The sequence below is a fragment of the Drosophila elegans genome, unplaced genomic scaffold (genome assembly GCF_018152505.1).
Source record: "Drosophila elegans isolate 14027-0461.03 unplaced genomic scaffold, ASM1815250v1 contig_149, whole genome shotgun sequence".
NCBI classification, from domain to species: domain Eukaryota; kingdom Metazoa; phylum Arthropoda; class Insecta; order Diptera; family Drosophilidae; genus Drosophila; species Drosophila elegans.
In genome coordinates, this window is record NW_024545513.1 from 2,167,249 (window position 1) to 2,184,657 (window position 17,409).

At 35.6% G+C, this 17,409-nt stretch overlaps 1 protein-coding gene across 1 annotated transcript; it reads right to left on the reverse strand.

Annotated features, from left to right (window-relative positions):
• Positions 1 to 2,117: 2,117 nt before the first annotated feature.
• Positions 2,118 to 16,642, reverse strand: LOC108137326. Its single transcript, XM_017258957.1, has 5 exons — positions 16,427 to 16,642; positions 3,362 to 3,536; positions 3,186 to 3,302; positions 2,969 to 3,121; positions 2,118 to 2,612 (listed from the first exon to the last, which is right to left on the reverse strand). The coding sequence occupies exons 2-5, from the start codon at positions 3,533 to 3,535 to the stop codon at positions 2,508 to 2,510; spliced, it is 549 nt and encodes a 182-aa protein (XP_017114446.1). The 5' UTR covers position 3,536; positions 16,427 to 16,642; the 3' UTR covers positions 2,118 to 2,507.
• Between the last annotated feature and the right edge of the window lie 767 nt (positions 16,643 to 17,409).

Here is a 17,409-nt window from a genome sequence, read left to right on the forward strand (position 1 = left end):
GAATGCCAAGACATTTTCAGAATGCCAAGTAGGATTTCCCGATCGATTGATCGAATTACGGCTTGTTTTTCGCCACTAATTGAATGAGATCGCTGGCAAATTACACGATGATTGTTACGCAAGTGAGGGGATTACTCATAATGTCACGTAGTTTCGGATGAGGCTGCTTAAATTTGAAACTTCCGCACTTGGTTGCTATTCAGTGCTAGAGTTGAACTGGCTGTTAGACTAATTGTTCTATTGTGCAAATTACTCATAACTGCACATGCGTCGCAGTGCCAAAACCCGAAACAATTAAGGCAATCAGCATACACATCCAGCTGACTCACATGTCGGAATCGTCAAATAAAAACTGCCAACCAAAATAAACACTTCACATAAATCAGATTATCACTTTGGGTTTTGAAAGCAGAGCTGAAATGGGAGTGGGAAATGGGAAGTGGAGTTGGAGGGGATTTGTTTTCAATGGGCTGCAGTGCCAGTTGTTCAAGAGAAAATGACCAGAACAATATTTTCAAAGCAATTCACAGTTGTGAATTATTCTCATGGAATTGGTTTCATTAGAGGACTTAACACTTCAAATAAAATAGGCCATACATTTCGGAAACTCGAAAACAAGTGTATTTTCTATCTCAATAATTATACTTTTTAAGTATTTTTTAAAGAAATTCTGGTTGTAATTTGCCCAACAAGTGACCCACAACTAAAATACCAATTGTTTGTTGTATCTGACGACCTAATCCTTCGATCCATTTCACTTTTCGGTTGACTACGATAAAATTATTTTTTGCCAAATTTTCACATTTTTTGAAAGGGTTACATCATCATTTTTTGCAAAAACTTGTACAAATTTAACATTTTAAGCTGTGAATGTCATTCGATTGGAAATTTTATTACGAATTCAACGGTGTATGACATTCCACATTTTGACCATTATTTCCCAGGGTTTTGAAACAAAAACCAAGTTTTTAATGTGTTTTTTGTGAGTCTTTTTTTTTGTAACTTGGCCAAAATTAGACATCTAGGCATAAGGGTGACTGTTTTGTACAGATGGCAACCTATTCTACCCATCACACTTTGTTGGCTGGTAATACAATTATATATAGCAACTATTCAAATAACAACATATATACACTTAAGCAGCATTTGGCTGTTGCCATGCCATTTAACAACTTGAACTGAATGTGTAGTTTCCCAATGAACACGCTATAGTATTCATCCGCCAGGATAATCAAACTGTGGAATAAATATTAAAGTGTAGGCGAATCTGTTTATCTGAGAGATATTCCCCCCTGGCGGCTGCAGCTGCAACTCCTCGCCACTTTCGATAAGTTTCCGGCTGGCGAACATTCGCCTGGTATTTTTTGGCTTTGCCGTTGTTTTCCCCCGGCAGAAGTTTGCAGACAAGGCAGGTTGCTCATACGCACAGTTGCACCACACCACCACCATCACCACCAGGCTGTTTTTGTGGCGGGGAGGGGGGGAACTATGGGAACGACAGTCATTACCGCCAAAGTTTTGTCGGCCAGCGTACTTTCGAGACAGCCATCTCATGGGCATCGAATTATGACACTTTTAGTGGTTTCTGCTAACTATGCGGCGGCCAAGGGAGAAAGCAGAAAGGGAGAAAGCAGAAAGGAGAAAGCAGATCCTGCAGAGGGCAGACAGAGACCCAAAACTGTCTTTGTATTTTAGTAAGTTTTGCCTTTTGGATTTGTTTGCAACTTTACTTCGATTTCAGCCAGTACAAAGTTGCAGTCATGTGGGCGAGGAAAAGATGGGGGTCCCTTTTTGAGTTTATTTTCACTGGATTGTGTATTGTGGACTACAAAATATATATTTTCCATTTACTTAAAAAAAATTATAATTTAAAAATGTTTAATATATCTATATAAATAAATCTAGTAAAACTTATATTTTTCTTTAGTTGACATACATTTATTTTCAAATTGGTTTAACTATGAGTTAAGCTATTAGCAAAATTGATAAAAATACCTATAGAAAACTCTTGATTTTATTTTCGCAGAAATGTGTATTGAGTAGTACAAAATTTAAATTTTTCCATATCATTGTATGCTTGTTTATTTTCAAAACCATTTAAAATTTAAACAAATCAAGTAATACCTTTTTTTTTCTTGACTCACACATTTTTTTAATTATAGTTTAAGCTATAAACAAAACCACAAAAAACCATCATTTTATGTATGTACTAGTTTTTCCCAGCAGCTTTTCCGTCTTAAAATGTTTTCGTTTTCGTTCTTTTCCTTCCTTTCGTTTTGCTGTTCGTTTTTCTCTTTTCTTTTTTGCGGTACTGCTTTTTTAACTTAAAAGTTTATCAATAAAATAATGACAGAAAACTTTTTAATTTGACACACAATCCGTATGCGTTTGGGGACACTTTCCCAGCCGCATTTTGTTCGATACATTTGTGGGGAGAAGAGCAAATAAATAGGCAACGGTCGTCATTTTATCACAGTGATAACTATAACTGGAGATGTGGGCGTGGCTCAGCCCTTGAGACTCTTCAGCTTGTTCTTCTTTTCGACGGCCAAACTGTTGGCGAACTGCTTGTCCGCCTCCGACTTGTACTCAGCCAGATTGTACTTGGTGGCCTACAAAATGGAAAAATATATGTTAAAGACTTAAATAATTGTTTGGCAATTGGGCATACTTGAAAAGACTGGTTTTGTGATAGAATATTATTATGATATTATTATAGGATAATATTATAGAAATATATATATTTTTTGATGTTTGTTTGTTTTATTATATTAGATAAAATGGGAACTCCGGTTAAGGCCACTGTTACCCTTTGACTTAAATATAAATATTTTCAAATCTGATTTATAAATTGTCTTTTTTGCTTTTCTAAACCATTTGTTTAGAAAATTATTTTTGTTTGTAAATTGTTAATAATTCATTTGTGTTTCTATTATATAAATATCTATAATTACCAAAGAAAACTTACGTTGAGGGCAGTGTTGAACTCGCTCATAGCCAATTTTTGAAGACCCCGGTAGTTTCTGCCCAGGATGCGACCCAGTTCGTAACGAGAAATCTGGAAGGCCTCCGTTGTGGTGGGTTCCTCGCTGTTGCTACCACTCTCCTCTCCACTGATGGACTGTGTTTAAGAGATACATACTCCATATAGAATTTAATCTTAAATAATCCAATCCAAAACTCACAGTTTTCTCAGTGGTAACCCTGGGACGACTGGTGGGTTTATCGGGACCTGGGTCACTGAACTGTTCGTTAACAGTATTGTATATATCGTTCAGGGTATTTCGCGTATCCGTATATTGCTAGAAATTGAATTTAAAAAGTATTAAAAAATAAGTAAGGTAAGATAAGTACAACTCACATCCACAATGAGGTTCTTGGTGATGACCATCTTCTGAAAGAAGTCCCAGAAGATTCCGCGTTTGTGTCTGATATGTGGAGCATTCTCGAGGCTGTGATCCTTGGCCAGAACCAAAACCAGTCCCATTAGCAGAATGCCACCAATTATCAGGGTTTTATTTGCCATGAATTGCATGCTGTAAAAACACAAACGCTTTATTATTGCAGTGCTCTTTGCGTGATTAATCCATTGCAAATTGCATCGATCATTGGCAGATTCTGTCAACGGCCAGTGAAATAGCGACAGCAATAGAAGAGACACGCCCCCGCAGAGGCGGTGCATAAATCATGTTCGCCGACAGCTCTCAAAAAGGAGAACAGCGGCCACCGAAAGCGAAATTGAAATGGAAATTGCTAGGGGAAATGGGAAATGGGGAATATAGCGAAAACAGAGGTCAATAATAAAAGGCGTCGCATTTCAACGAATTGCATCGAAGAATTCACCAAAAAATGCTTCGACTGGGAGTTATACAAAAAGGTTCTATTGGTTTTAAAATATATTTAAGTTTATAAAACAATCTTGATTATATTTTATTATCATTCATAAAGCAGCAGGTATCTTACGCGGTAAACTTTCAGTTTTAATACAACATATTTTACTATTAAAAAAAATTTAAACATTTATATTATTATTACATGGACCGCAATCAGTGATAATAATTATTTTTAATTAATTAATTAATTTGTTTACGACCAGAAAATAAAATATTCATCAAATTTTAAGCAAAATTTTTGGGGATAACTTGTTTTGTGCAGCATTGTTGATATATATTGTTTTGTTAGCTTATTAAATGAACCTTATTTAAAAATACTTTTTTTTTGTTATTATTAAAATAAATAAACATGGTAATAAAAAAAATATAGTTGACTTTAAGCGGAATTTTTGCTTGGTGCAAAGGTTGTTCCCCCAAAGCAATATAAACTATTTTTTGAGCGATTAATAATAAAAGGGTAATCATCTGATTGTGATTATCTTTTTTTCAAACAAATTAATAATTAATATTTACGGTCCTTGATTTCCTTCTTTCCTAAGGTCTTAAAATAATAAAAAAAATTGAAAGTGTAATAATTACCTCTATTGCAATATGGAATTTAAAAAAGAGTTTGGCTAATGAAGAAACATCTAAAAGACTTTCAAAATAAACTAAACAGTCTTCATTTTTCTTTTTTTTCTCAAGTACTTTACTCTTTCTTACATCCTAAACAAATCTGCAGCTTTATTTAAATAATTGTCCATTTCGTCGCGTGGAAAATGGGAAAACAGTTTTCCCCTCGGCATAATTGCTGCAGGACGGAAAATATTCAGCTCCCCTGAAAGTATGCAGTGGAAATTGTGTGACAATCAAATTTGCAATATTTAGTCAACTTTTGCGCTGCTCTGCGAAACTCCATCGCAAATTGTGTAAAATACAGACTTTTTTCAACTTCAATGTTTATTTTTAATGCGCGTAATTAGGAAAATTGCCAAAGTAGCTTAATAAATTTTTACATTTTAATTGCATTTCAGCCGTTTGAACGCAATACGCAAAAATATTCAAATACCATTTAATGTCACAATGCGGCCGTGGCTGTGTGTTTTTGCCGTATTTAAGCCCCTTTGGCCCAAAAGAGTTAATAGAAAACAGCAATTGGCCACCGCCAAAGGCCAAAAACTGTCCGCTTAATTGTTTGCCCATAATTTCCAATGCAATGCGAAAATAATTTAAATTATTTCAATGCCACCCCGGCTAAACAAAACAAAAAACCGAGGAAAAAAAAAGGGAAAATATACAATGATTATATTATATTTGCTACATTTTGCAGCATTTTGTGCCCGATTATGCCGCAATTGAAAATGCAATGACCTCTTCAGCCGGAAAGAGGGGTAAAAGTGCAGTACGCAGTATTGATGAAATTATGGCCAGAATAAATTGCGCAAAATGTGTAAAAATATTATTAAAATCATTTGTATCACTTGCAGGGCTTTGTTGGCTTTCTTCTCATTCCACTTTTGCACTATCGTTTGTTAAATTAAATGTAATTAAAGCAAACTACATTTTTGCATACACAAATTAGGTAATGTAGTTGCTACTTCAATATAGGTTGTCTTTTCTTGGTGCTCAACTTTTGGAATATTTCTTTCCGTGTGGCTAATTGAGCAGCTTACGGCGGAATTGGCGCATTTGATTGGATTGTTGGCCATTTGCCGGAAACGTTGGCACTTCATTTTCACCATCACGCAGAACAATCTGATTGATGGGGTATCAATTTTCCGCCCACGGGGTTGAGGGTCAAGCCAGCTGAAGAGTATTCCCAATCATAAACTGTACCACTGAAATTACAGCGTACGGAGTTTATTTTTTTATTATTGTTAATATTAAGAAGAACAACTTCGTATTTTGTTAGCCTCATAATGTGTTTCTCAATTTTCAATTATTTAAACAACAATTTCTCAAGAAGAAGTCTGTCACAAAAACTCCTCTTTATGTATTTATATACTTTAAATTAAATTAAATAAATTATTAATATTTTTAATTTAACCACTTTAGGTGGTATTTTTTAAGCCTCATTAAAGTTCTTCTTATTTTTTATATATTTTATTAACATAAAGGCAAAGCATGTAATAACTATAACTAGTGTTTTTGGGTAACAGATAATTTCTTTAAGATTGGTTGGTTATATATTTTAAATAGCAGAGGGTTTGTCATTTTCCTCACATTTTCCCGCTCCGATGGCAACCAATTTCGGACCACCCATGACCCCCTTTACCATCCTAAACCCCCCATGAAACCAATCCCATCCTATTGCACATGTAGTATTCTCCGGTATCGTATCGTTGAGCGGAGGAGAAGTCAATTGCCTTTGGCTCTCCGTAGACAATCGTTTGATGCTTTAATGCTACTCAAGAGCTCAAACTCTTTTGCCAGGCGAATGATGATGCAGCAACAACAATAATAACAACAACAACGCCAGCAAATTGCCGAATAAAAAAAGAAAAACACCGAATAGCAGAGCGAAAAAAGTACTTGAAGTGAAAACTTTTGCTTTTTCGAGAGCGTAAACCCCCCCGTCACCCCCAAGCCCTTAGCCCCAAAAAAGCAATGCCATAAAAATGCATGGCTCACACACACACACACTCACGCACACACGGTAAACATACACATATGCATATCTTTATTCCCATAGATTGCCTGTTGTAGCGTAAGGCAATCAGCAGAAAAAGCAGAAGGATCTCCACCCGCTTTTAACCCAACCGAGCAAAAAAAAAAAAAAAGGAAACGAAACGAAACGAATCGGTACATATAACAGACAAACATTTCATTGAGTGGAGTCGAGTTGAGATGAGTTTTGCGAAGTGGGAAGTGCACTTGAGTTTTGCCAGCGTCTTTGGAGCCCAAGCCCAAGCCCAAGTTTCACTGCATCGCATGCCCAATCCCAAAAATTGCTTTGCATATGTGCGAAGTGATTGCCTAATTGCTAAAATTCATTGCACAGATTGATAGTGGGATGTGCAAAAAGCAAAAGTGGAACAAAATGAAAAAACCAAAAGGGGCAGAGAGTGTCCAAAACCAAAAGGGAAGCTGTGAAGCCCTTTTTGAAGTTATTACGGCCAATTCCAAGGGAAGTGGACAGAACGTTGCATACAGTTCCATTCAAAATATTAGTACTCGGACAAAATCAAAATGATAGGAAGGACACATTTATTAAATTTAAAAAAAAAGTAATTAATATTTGCATAAATATACAAGCAAATAAATATATGAAATAGTTTTATACTTTACAGAAATTTATTTGTAATAACAACAACAAATCTAAGTATACAAAAATAATTGGTTCAATAGAAAGTGATGTGAAACTGATATACTAAAAATGGATTAAATAGAAGCTCTACACGTCAAAAGACATCCAAATTGCTTGATTCCAAAGCTTCGTTCAAAAGTTATTTAAAAATACTTTTTTTTTAAGATTTTTAAAATCTAAAATTTTTGGGCCTAGGCTTATCAGCTATAAAAAACTGAACTTTGTACAAAAACTAGCTGGTTTGGCGGGAAATCAGCTAGAAAAAGCTGAAACCTGCATAATAACTATATGCTTTGGCGGGAAATCAGCTAGAAAAAAACTAAATTTGTGTGAATGGAAACCTTTAAAAAGTGTATTTATTTAGTCGAATGTTTTATAATTTTTTGTTGATCGTCACGAGTTTTATACCTCGATAAGATGTGTTTTTGTTTGATATTATTTATCTCTTATATTTTTCAAAACAGTTTCAAATAGAACGACGTTATCACTAACTGGTAAGGGATTATAGAACGGACCTTGCATTTTCAATAAGCCCTTAAATAGGATATTTGTAAATTTTGTTCTTAGCTTTGGCCTTATCTCACCCCCTATGTTTTTTTCGGCCATATCCTTTGTCTGTTTTTGGGCCATATTCTCCGTCTCTTACGACTGGCCCATTTCTGTTTGCTTTGGAGAATTTGTCTCCGCCCTACTGCTTTCTTTTGCCTTTCTACGCTTTCTTCCGTCCACCTGGACCCTTTTCTCATTGCCACTGGGCACTTTTCCTTCAGCGTGTTGTCATTATCAGCATCTTGGCTGCATTTGTTGTCGCTGCCGCTGCTTGGAGCATTTTAATTATGCCCTAATGGCGCATAATAGCTTTCCCTTTCCCACCGCCCACCACCCATCTCCTGTCTCTCTCTGGCTGCCCCCCTCATTACGCCTGGACCAACGGCATTGGCATTTTTGGCCGTCCCGCTTCCGTTTTTCGCAACTTTGCCCGTTTTCGACTAGATTTTCAGTTTAGTTTGTCCACCCTACCCACTGTTTCGCCCAACCCCTCATTTCCCATTTCCCCTTTCCCACCGCTTTCACTCCTTGTTTTCAGGTAAATTTGCACCGGCCCGCAGCTGGGAAAACCCTTTTATCAATGCCCAAATATCCTGTAAGACGGAAAACCCAAAATGTGAATAATGAACTAGTCAAAAACTGTAAACAACTTTTTTTTAATGAATAATATTGCAAAAAACAATTATTCAAATTACAAAACAATAATTAAATATTATAAAAAAATGTCACCTTGTTTATATCATATATTAAATACTACCTCATATTTAATTAATTTAAATGACAAACAAAAACTATTCAAATTACTATAATAAATGTGTTTAAGCTGAAGTTAAAATAGGCCTTAGCTTTCCTTATTTTTAAATATATATATTTTATTATGGTATAAGGAAAACATGCATTCAATTTTAAAAAATACTGTCACCTAATTAACAGCAAATCTTTGATACCATACTCTACCCCTTTTTTTGGCCAATGCCTTTTGGCTTTTTCCACTATTTGGATGATGGCATCGGCACCCCATTTTCGTTCTGCCTTTCTTCTTCACTTTACTTACTTTTGTTACCAGTTTTTCGGCAATTCTCGTTGCACTTTAGTGCACGCTTTGATTATTTTATTGCCCATCCCCCTAGAACCCCCCCTTCTCCTGTTCAAACTTCATTTGAAATTAAAACTTTTTCGGCTGTGGAAGCGAGATGGCGAACGGCAAAATCGCATTCTTGATTATGTTTTCCAACTGGCTCATCAACTGGCCAACAAAACTTTGTAATTATATCAATGAGTGGTGGTGGGCGGTGTTGGGGAAATGGGGCCATGGCATTTAAATCGGACTTTTCGATGGCTAGCCAAAAATCAATCAATTTTCGTCTCTGCTCTCAAAATATTTTTGCATGGCATTTCAATTAAATTTGATTTGATGCAATGCAATGCAATGCGATTCGATTCGTTTCATTTCGATTCTCAGCGCTCTCTCAAGCATTGCCTTGGATGCACTGAGAGAAAAAATGGAGAATTATTTATTTTTAGATACTATTATTTACTTTAATACAGGAATTTAACAACTTACTTAAGATATGTTAAGCTTTAAACTTAAACAAAAGGTGTTTAAAAATTAAAAAAAAATATATAAATATATATAATATATTAATAATTTTTGCAACACAAAAATTTTGTAAATATTTAAAAATGCAACATAAAATTAAATGTGCATGTGATTTTGTTGCGAGCCACAAAAAGAATCTAGTTAAGTTTTTTTTAGGCTTATTTAAATTATAAATCAAATATAAGATTTAAGAGAAAAACATCTAAAATTATATATAAAACTTGAATATTTTTGTTGGTTAGCTCTTGCTAAAAAAAAAAGAGTCTTAGATGCACACAACCAAATTAAAAGTAGATTAACAAAGATCTTAGGCAACTTTGCGCTTGTTTGATTTTCTCTGTGCTGCCAAATTCTCATTATGTGCTTGTGTTGGTAAACACACACTTGAGCAAAGGCGAACACACTTGGGAGAAAGGGGAGAAAGGGGAGAAAGTATGAAGAAGTGCGGAGAAAGGGTTTTTCCGCCTGAGACAACGAAAGCAACTCAAACTGACGATGTGCCTGGCATATTGTCCATGTAACTAATGATACACATACCCAACTACACTCATACACTCACACACACACACACACACCGACAAGGAGTAAGCTCACAAGAAGCGGGAAAAAGAGAGGGCAATACAGACTGAGCGAGACAGAGAGTGCGACAATTGCTGTCTTGGATCTCGCCTCATTTTGCATTTGCATGCTAAGTACCAATTAAACGAGACTTAAGAGCGATTTAAATGTCCTCGATATGTTGCCATTGTGTGTGTGTGTGTGTGTCAGTGTGTGGAGGGCATGCGTGTGTGGCCAAGTGTATGCATGTGTGCTCGAGTGGGTGTCCCATGAAATATTCCCCAAGGGGCTACAGTGATCCTTAAAATTTAGACTACATACAACTTCAGTAAGCTATAAAATTAAATAAACTTAACTTTAAAATTAATAAAATAATGTATCAATATATTAAATATATATATATTCTATATTTTTTAGTTGGTACAAAAAAATAATTATATCGAAATATTTGAAAATGAGTTCATCATTTAAAAATGGCAATATGTTTACCCACAATTAAAATACAACAGTTCTTATGTTTTAATTGATAAGTTTTATTGTGATTTTTATGATAAAACGTTTGTAAAAGATTTGAAATCACTGCACGGCATATAAACTTTAGAATATTTGCCAAATCAGTTTAAAACACACTTAAAAATTGAATTTTTTTAGTTCAAGTTCAGGGATTCAGCTTTATTTGACAAATATATTTTAGAATATTTTTCAATCATTTTAAGACATTTAAAAACAATTAAAAACTTTCAAAAATAAAAATGTTTAGTTAACTTTTCTTGATTTATTTAATTATAGATTCTGATTATGCATTATTATTTCTGTTTTAAAAAAAATGTAGTAGTACAGATTAAGAAGACATTAATGCCCACTTAAATACCTAATTTCTGCACTAGAAGTTCTGGGTTTCCAAGAAGGGAATGGTGTAAAAGTGCAGTCATTTCCCCCAACCTGTAGGCATACTTTTGCAGCGCACTGTGGCGCCATGGTGGCAGCATAAATTATGCGAATCGATGGCATCTTATCAACATTTGTCACTGCCGCACACTGGCGCTCGACTACGCACACTGTCACATTTGTCCACCTGAAAATGCATTTACCCCGCCTTTCCCCTTCTTCGCCTTCTACCCTTTACCCCCGATTTCCCGATTTCCCCCCAATTCACATCCAGAATACAGCATTTTCCGTGCTGCAATTCGATTTCCATTTTGGCAATTTCAGAGTTTCGATTTCTGTTTTTGGTTTAGTGTGTGCATTGCTGTGTGTGTAAGCGAAATTATCGAGTTACATTTTGGCAATTTTTGTTGATTGCACACATGAACCCCTTAACCCTTTACACCCCCGCCCCCGCAATGGCTTCAAACCGTTGAGTTTCGCAGATTGGGCCCCTCGTACTTGGCATAATGTAATGAAAAATAAATAAATCCAACGTGGCCATAAACCTGAGCAGTCATAAAATGTGCGTTTATTGAAATTAAAACCTGGCCAACAGGGGTTAATAGTGGAGCGGCTAGGGGGCTTAGGGGGCTAAGGGGGATTAGGGGGTTAAGGGGTAGGTTAGGTGTCGAGTCGGAAGCGATCATAAAACTAAAACAGAGACACAAACTTGACCGGGGCAAAGTCTTGCATAATAAATGCTAATAAAGCTTTACGATGATGTTGGCTAGATAGGAGGATGGTAGGTGGTTCGAAGCGACCCCAGCTGACCCAAGGACACACACACACCCACAAATACACATATGTATGCTAACCCCCTGTTCCTGTTCGGGCGCCACGTAAAAGTTAAACAACACGAAATTCCATTAAGCGAATGGATTGCCATTCATAACTGTCCTCGGGAATGTGTGTTTGTCTGCCTGTGGGTGTATTTTTTGGGTGTGGGTGTGTCGGTGTGTTGGTGTGTGTTTTCTCGTGTAAACAACACCAACTAACAGGGCTACAAAAGTTGCTCGAAAATGAATGGCAACCATTTATTGATATCCAGAAGGAGAAGGGCAAATATTTCCCAAAAAAATATAAACAAAAGGGGGCGAAGGCATACGGTAGGCATGGGTAGGAAAATGTGCGGATCCATAACCTTTTTTGTGTTCATTTTATATTTTAAAATAGGGGAAATTTACTTATACTTTTGCAACGTAATGCTTATATAAGCTATATAATAAATTCAAGGAAAATAACTAAGTAACATATGTTTACTAAACCAAATAGTACAAGAATTAAATTATAATCTAGTTGAATGCCAACGAAAATCGGAATCTTGATTCCATTTAATATAATCAAAGCTAAATATAGGGCTTCAGCTGAATTCCGAGCGAGTAAACCACAGGCGAGCACCAAAACAGAACCGCAAACACCCAAATACACACAACACACACACCCACACACACACATGCATAACTGAGGAGTCCACACACACGGAGGCAAAGAAACGAACAAACAAGGATACAGTGAGGCCCCCCTTTCGCACACCCCTGTCGCATTGCTTTCATGTGTTTACTTTGGACATCGCATAAAGGTGACCAGACTCTGTGATATGTCATTTATTTTCAGCGCTGGCCGCGCCCGCCATTTGTAAACTCAACCGGAAAATTGCTTTTCTCAGCGCGTACCCTTTTTTTCCGCCAATTTTCTCTTTAGTTTTTCCCCTGCTAATGGCTGGCTACAAAAAACTAAGGAAAACAACTAGGGAAAATACAAAATATGGCATTCAAAATGGTTTGGTTTTGTTTGGCTTGGCTTGGTTTTGTTTGGTTTGGTTTGGGGGGTGGTGCAAATAAAGGAATTTAGAGAAAAACTGTTTACAGTTGTAATTAAATTCGCAATCGAGGGGGCCTTCTATTTAATTGTCTGGCATCAACATTATTTTAAGTGGCAGCGGGAGCAGGGCAGCGGGGTGCCTAGCCAGCCATAGGGGGCGTATACGTGATCGTCGAGGCGAGCTCATAACTCATAATACGTATACGCCCCATCGTCTTGGGCCCCGGCTACGTGCCAACTGTCAAAAAGCGGCATCCTGCAGCGAGGATGCCCAGCAAGTCAATAAATAAAACATACATATTGATATGGCCATGTTTTCGTAGGGAAGAACTTTAAGTTATCCTTCCTATTCGTATATATTTTTTAATCCACCCCCTCTGGGTAGGAACCCTGCATTCTACGATTGCTCTTAATTTTTCGTTGCAGCTGCATAAACACATTTGTTGCTCTACCGATTTTATAATGCTCTGCCATATCTCCACTGCATCTGTCGGTTTCCCACACCGCCAAAATAGGCGATAAACGAGGGCAGAAATATGCCAAAGGCGGGCAAATGAAAACCGAAACTAGTTGAGATTCCAACTCAAGTTATGCACATAATAAACCCTGCCCACGTCTTGCTTTGGATGCCTCGCAAAGTGTTTTCTCTCATAAAAATCTGTGGGTATTTACTAAGCCAAGCTTACTTGTATCTTAGCTGAATCATAAGGCTTATCAGAAGAATACAAATGTATGTAAAATATATAATTTATTTATATATAATGTATTCTAAGGAAAGTATACAAATACATATCTGTTCACATATAAATACAATTTAAGAATTTTTAAAGTCAATTAATATACGTATGCTTAAATATAAATATACAAATTAAAAAAATTTTTGAGTCGAAATGGTACAAAATATATTATATATTAATACATATTTTAAAAAAGTAAACAAAAAAATTAACAAAATTTGTACAGATTTTGGTGTATCAATTTGACAAAATAAATACATTTTTAAAATTTTTTCAATAGGATCATTTTAGCTTTTTTCTAGCTGATTTTAGCCCAAACTAGCTAATTTGTGTACAAATTGTAGCCTTTTCTAGCTTGCTTCCCGCCAAACTAGCTATTTTAATATATTTGTCGAATTATAGCTGCGACCAGGCAGGCAAATGTTCAATATATGTTAAACGTTTTTGTTTGCCAATATAAATATTTCCATTGGCTAATCAATTTGTATCTGCCGCCATGCCGATGACGCTCATAAAATGCGCTTGACAAAAAAGAAACACAAAAAACCAAAAAAAAACAATAAGCAATAAAAATAAGCCCTCAAAGTGGAATTGAGAAAAAACAACAATAGCAAATGCTAATCATGAACCAACTATCAAGCAAAGCGCGACCTTGACTTTCATACCAAAAACCTAAGCGACAAACCCCCCTCCCCGCCATTCCATCAGCCCAAGGTCATTCGCAGCTCTTGCCAAACTCCAGTGGATTTCTCTGATCATTTTCGGCTGGATTCTTTCGGCCAATTGACGATTGTCGCTTTTGGCCGCAAATGTACAAAACCGGTAAGAAAAGAAGACAGTCGACATTGACAGGTGGTAATTGATGGGCGAGGGCCGAGTTGTTTCTTCGCTTTTTGGCCCAGCGAAGTTGGCTTTTGATTAACATTCAATTGGTCAACGAGCCAATTGAATTTTTTGTGGGCCTTTTTTTCGGGGGGAGTTGCTGTCGGTTTCACAGAAACTATGATTAATTCGCACCCGAAGGTAATGGTGTTTTGCGTTTGGAAATATGTAAACAACTGTATTGACTTAACAAGCAAATAAAGGTACTTTGGCAATTTTTATATCTGTGTAATTGTAACAAATTACTTCATAGACTTAAACTATGCACTTTTTGATTCTGAAACATTTTTATAAGATAAGGTATATAAGCTTTTAAACCTGGCTTGAATAATAAAATGTCTGCAGATTGCAATCTCTGATAAAAATAAATACATACCAAGTATTTTTTTAGATGATATATCTACGTACATCAGTTCAATTATTAATCTTTTAATTGGGATTTTCCGTAAGATATTGTTTTAACTTATTTCAATAACTAAAATAATTTAACATACAAATAAAGGTTCTTTTAAAATTTTTATATAAGTATGTGCAATTGTAACAATTTATTTATTTATTAATTTTAAGCTCTTATGGATGTTGAAACATTTTAAGATGATGAGATGTATAAGTCGGAAAGCCTTGTTTCATTTTATAATAAAATTATTGAATGTCTGCAGCTTGCACACTTTTTAATGGAAAACAAAGATTAAGATATATTAATAACAAATATAAATGTTCTTTTAATTAGAACAAAGCATCGTTAATTTGGTGAAAGTGTATTTCAATTACAGGTGTTATCTTAGCATATTTGTTAGTTAGTTTACTTATTCAAAAACAATTTCCTTCGTAGTATAATTAATTTTGATTGATTTTTGCTGTAGTTTCGGGAAGTTTCTCGTCTCAAGTGGCAGGCAACATTTCCTCAAGCTGCGTAACTGGAAAAGCCCCCTGTCTTTTTTTACCCGAGATGTGGGGCCTATTAATTTGCACAAATTGCACATATTCGCCACTGCATACTGCCTGTTAATCTCCCTCGCATGTTGCATAACCAACTGCAGTGTGCCGATGCAGGCAGCAGTTTGAAGAAGGGGCGCCCCAAGATGAGGCAATTGGGTCACTATTGTTTACACGCCGCTGCGCATGCGTCGCTGCCTTCTCACTGCCTTTAACTGCCTTCAAAAGAAGAAACCGCAGCAAAACCGATTTTAAATTCACCAAAAATTCAGCCCCAACCATTTGTTGTTTATTCGCTTTTTTATGGAATTTTGTTTCTGTTGATCTCTCGGCTTTTAAGCATTTCAAGGTCGTTGAAGATTTCGTGGGACTTGTTGACTCTATCTTGTTATCTGGGCGATGTGCGATGTTCACCTGTCGAACTCCATGAGACCCCAAAAACTGGAGCAAGGGAAACCGGCTTTAAGTGGTTAATTGAGGCACAATTAATGCGATGCATTTATTGAAAACTGCTGATATATGTATGTTTTTACAGCCTTTTGAAGGTGTTGTTGTGACTTATTAAGATTTCACTCGATGAAATCATAAAAAATTAATTTCGACATGGTTAAAATCAATTAGTTAGATTTTTATTGAAGTCAATGTTTATACATTGTTGAATATTTATTACAGTTAAATGCAGAACACATAATAAATAAATAGTCACAGAGTATTTTTAAAAATAATCACAGAACAGATTTTATTTTTAAAAGAAATTCTATTAATGAAAAATTAAGTGCTCACAGTTTATGATTATTTTTTTGAAAACTTTTGTTATTTCTTTAATTAAATAGTCACAGAGTATTTCTGAAAATTGTCACAGAACGCACAGTTAAAAAAATTGTTTTAAAAATACTTCAGCACTCGAAACATCTTATTATTTAAAGTGTTTAGAGTCAATATGGCAAGTACTTTGTTTTTCTATTTACCAATTTTCATTACACACTTTTTCGCATACTTTTTTCAACACACACTCGTTAAAATCCTTGCCCAACACACGTTAAAAGGCAGAGGTCAGCCATGGGTTAATGTTTGCGCCGCTTGCCAAACTCACGCAGCCCAAAAAAAAAATAAATTCCAAAATATATTTGTAACTTGGAATGCAGCACCGCGGCAACAAAAAAAAAAACCAAAAAAAGAAAAAAATACAATAAAAAATACAACAAAAATTATAGGAAAAACAAACAATGAAACTCACTTTCACGTGGCCCGCTAATCAATCGGCCAATCAATCGAGCACTTCAAAATAGATGTATAACACTCGCTTTGAGAGCAATTGAATTGGTAACCGAAACTTAAATGGGTTTGAAAACAAAAAATCGAAATCGAAACTGAAACTGAATTTTATTTTGGCCGGCAACTTGTTAACTCGGTTACTTGGTTTTGGCGCACGCGAAAGAGAACTAAACGCGAGCGGCGGCCAAATTGTTTAAACTTTATGCAGCCTCAAAAACACTACAGAAAAAAGCATAAAACTGACGTCGCAGTCGACGGCGGCAGAGGCCGTTTCAAAGAGCCAAACGAGGCGGTACGGAGCCCAAAACCTGAACCGCACCGAGACGCCGGCACAGTGAACAAACCACAGAAAAAATATAATTATTCATGCAAATATAAGATTTGTGTAAATAAAAAAAATGTCAATATTTTAATATAAGATACAATTTAATACACAATATTCAAACAAATATAAAAACAAATATTGAAAATATATAAACAAATATTTAAAATCTTGTTCTTGTTGAAAATACGCTTTGATAGACGCCCAACTTGCTTAGATCCGATGCTTTGTTAAAAAGTGTTAAACAAATAGGTTTTTCTAGTATTTCTCAATTTAAAAATTGTGGGCTCGGGATCCTCAAATATTTTATGAAACCAGTTAGTAAAAGCTAAACTTTCTACAAAAAGTAGCTAGTTTGGCGGGAAACCAGATAGAAAAAGCAACAACTAGCTAGTTTGACTTGAAATCAGCTGGAAAAATGTTTAGCCATTTCTCATCAAAAAATTTGATACCAGGGAGTGTCAGAGCTATTTTTGACAGATTACAAATAAATTAAAAGGCATATTTTTTATATTTTTTATATTTATATATTATTTATATGATTTGTAACAAATTTTAAGGTCTTGCACTTCTCCGCTTGCAGCATGTGCATTGCTGGAAAGAATGCGTTTTACGGTATGCGC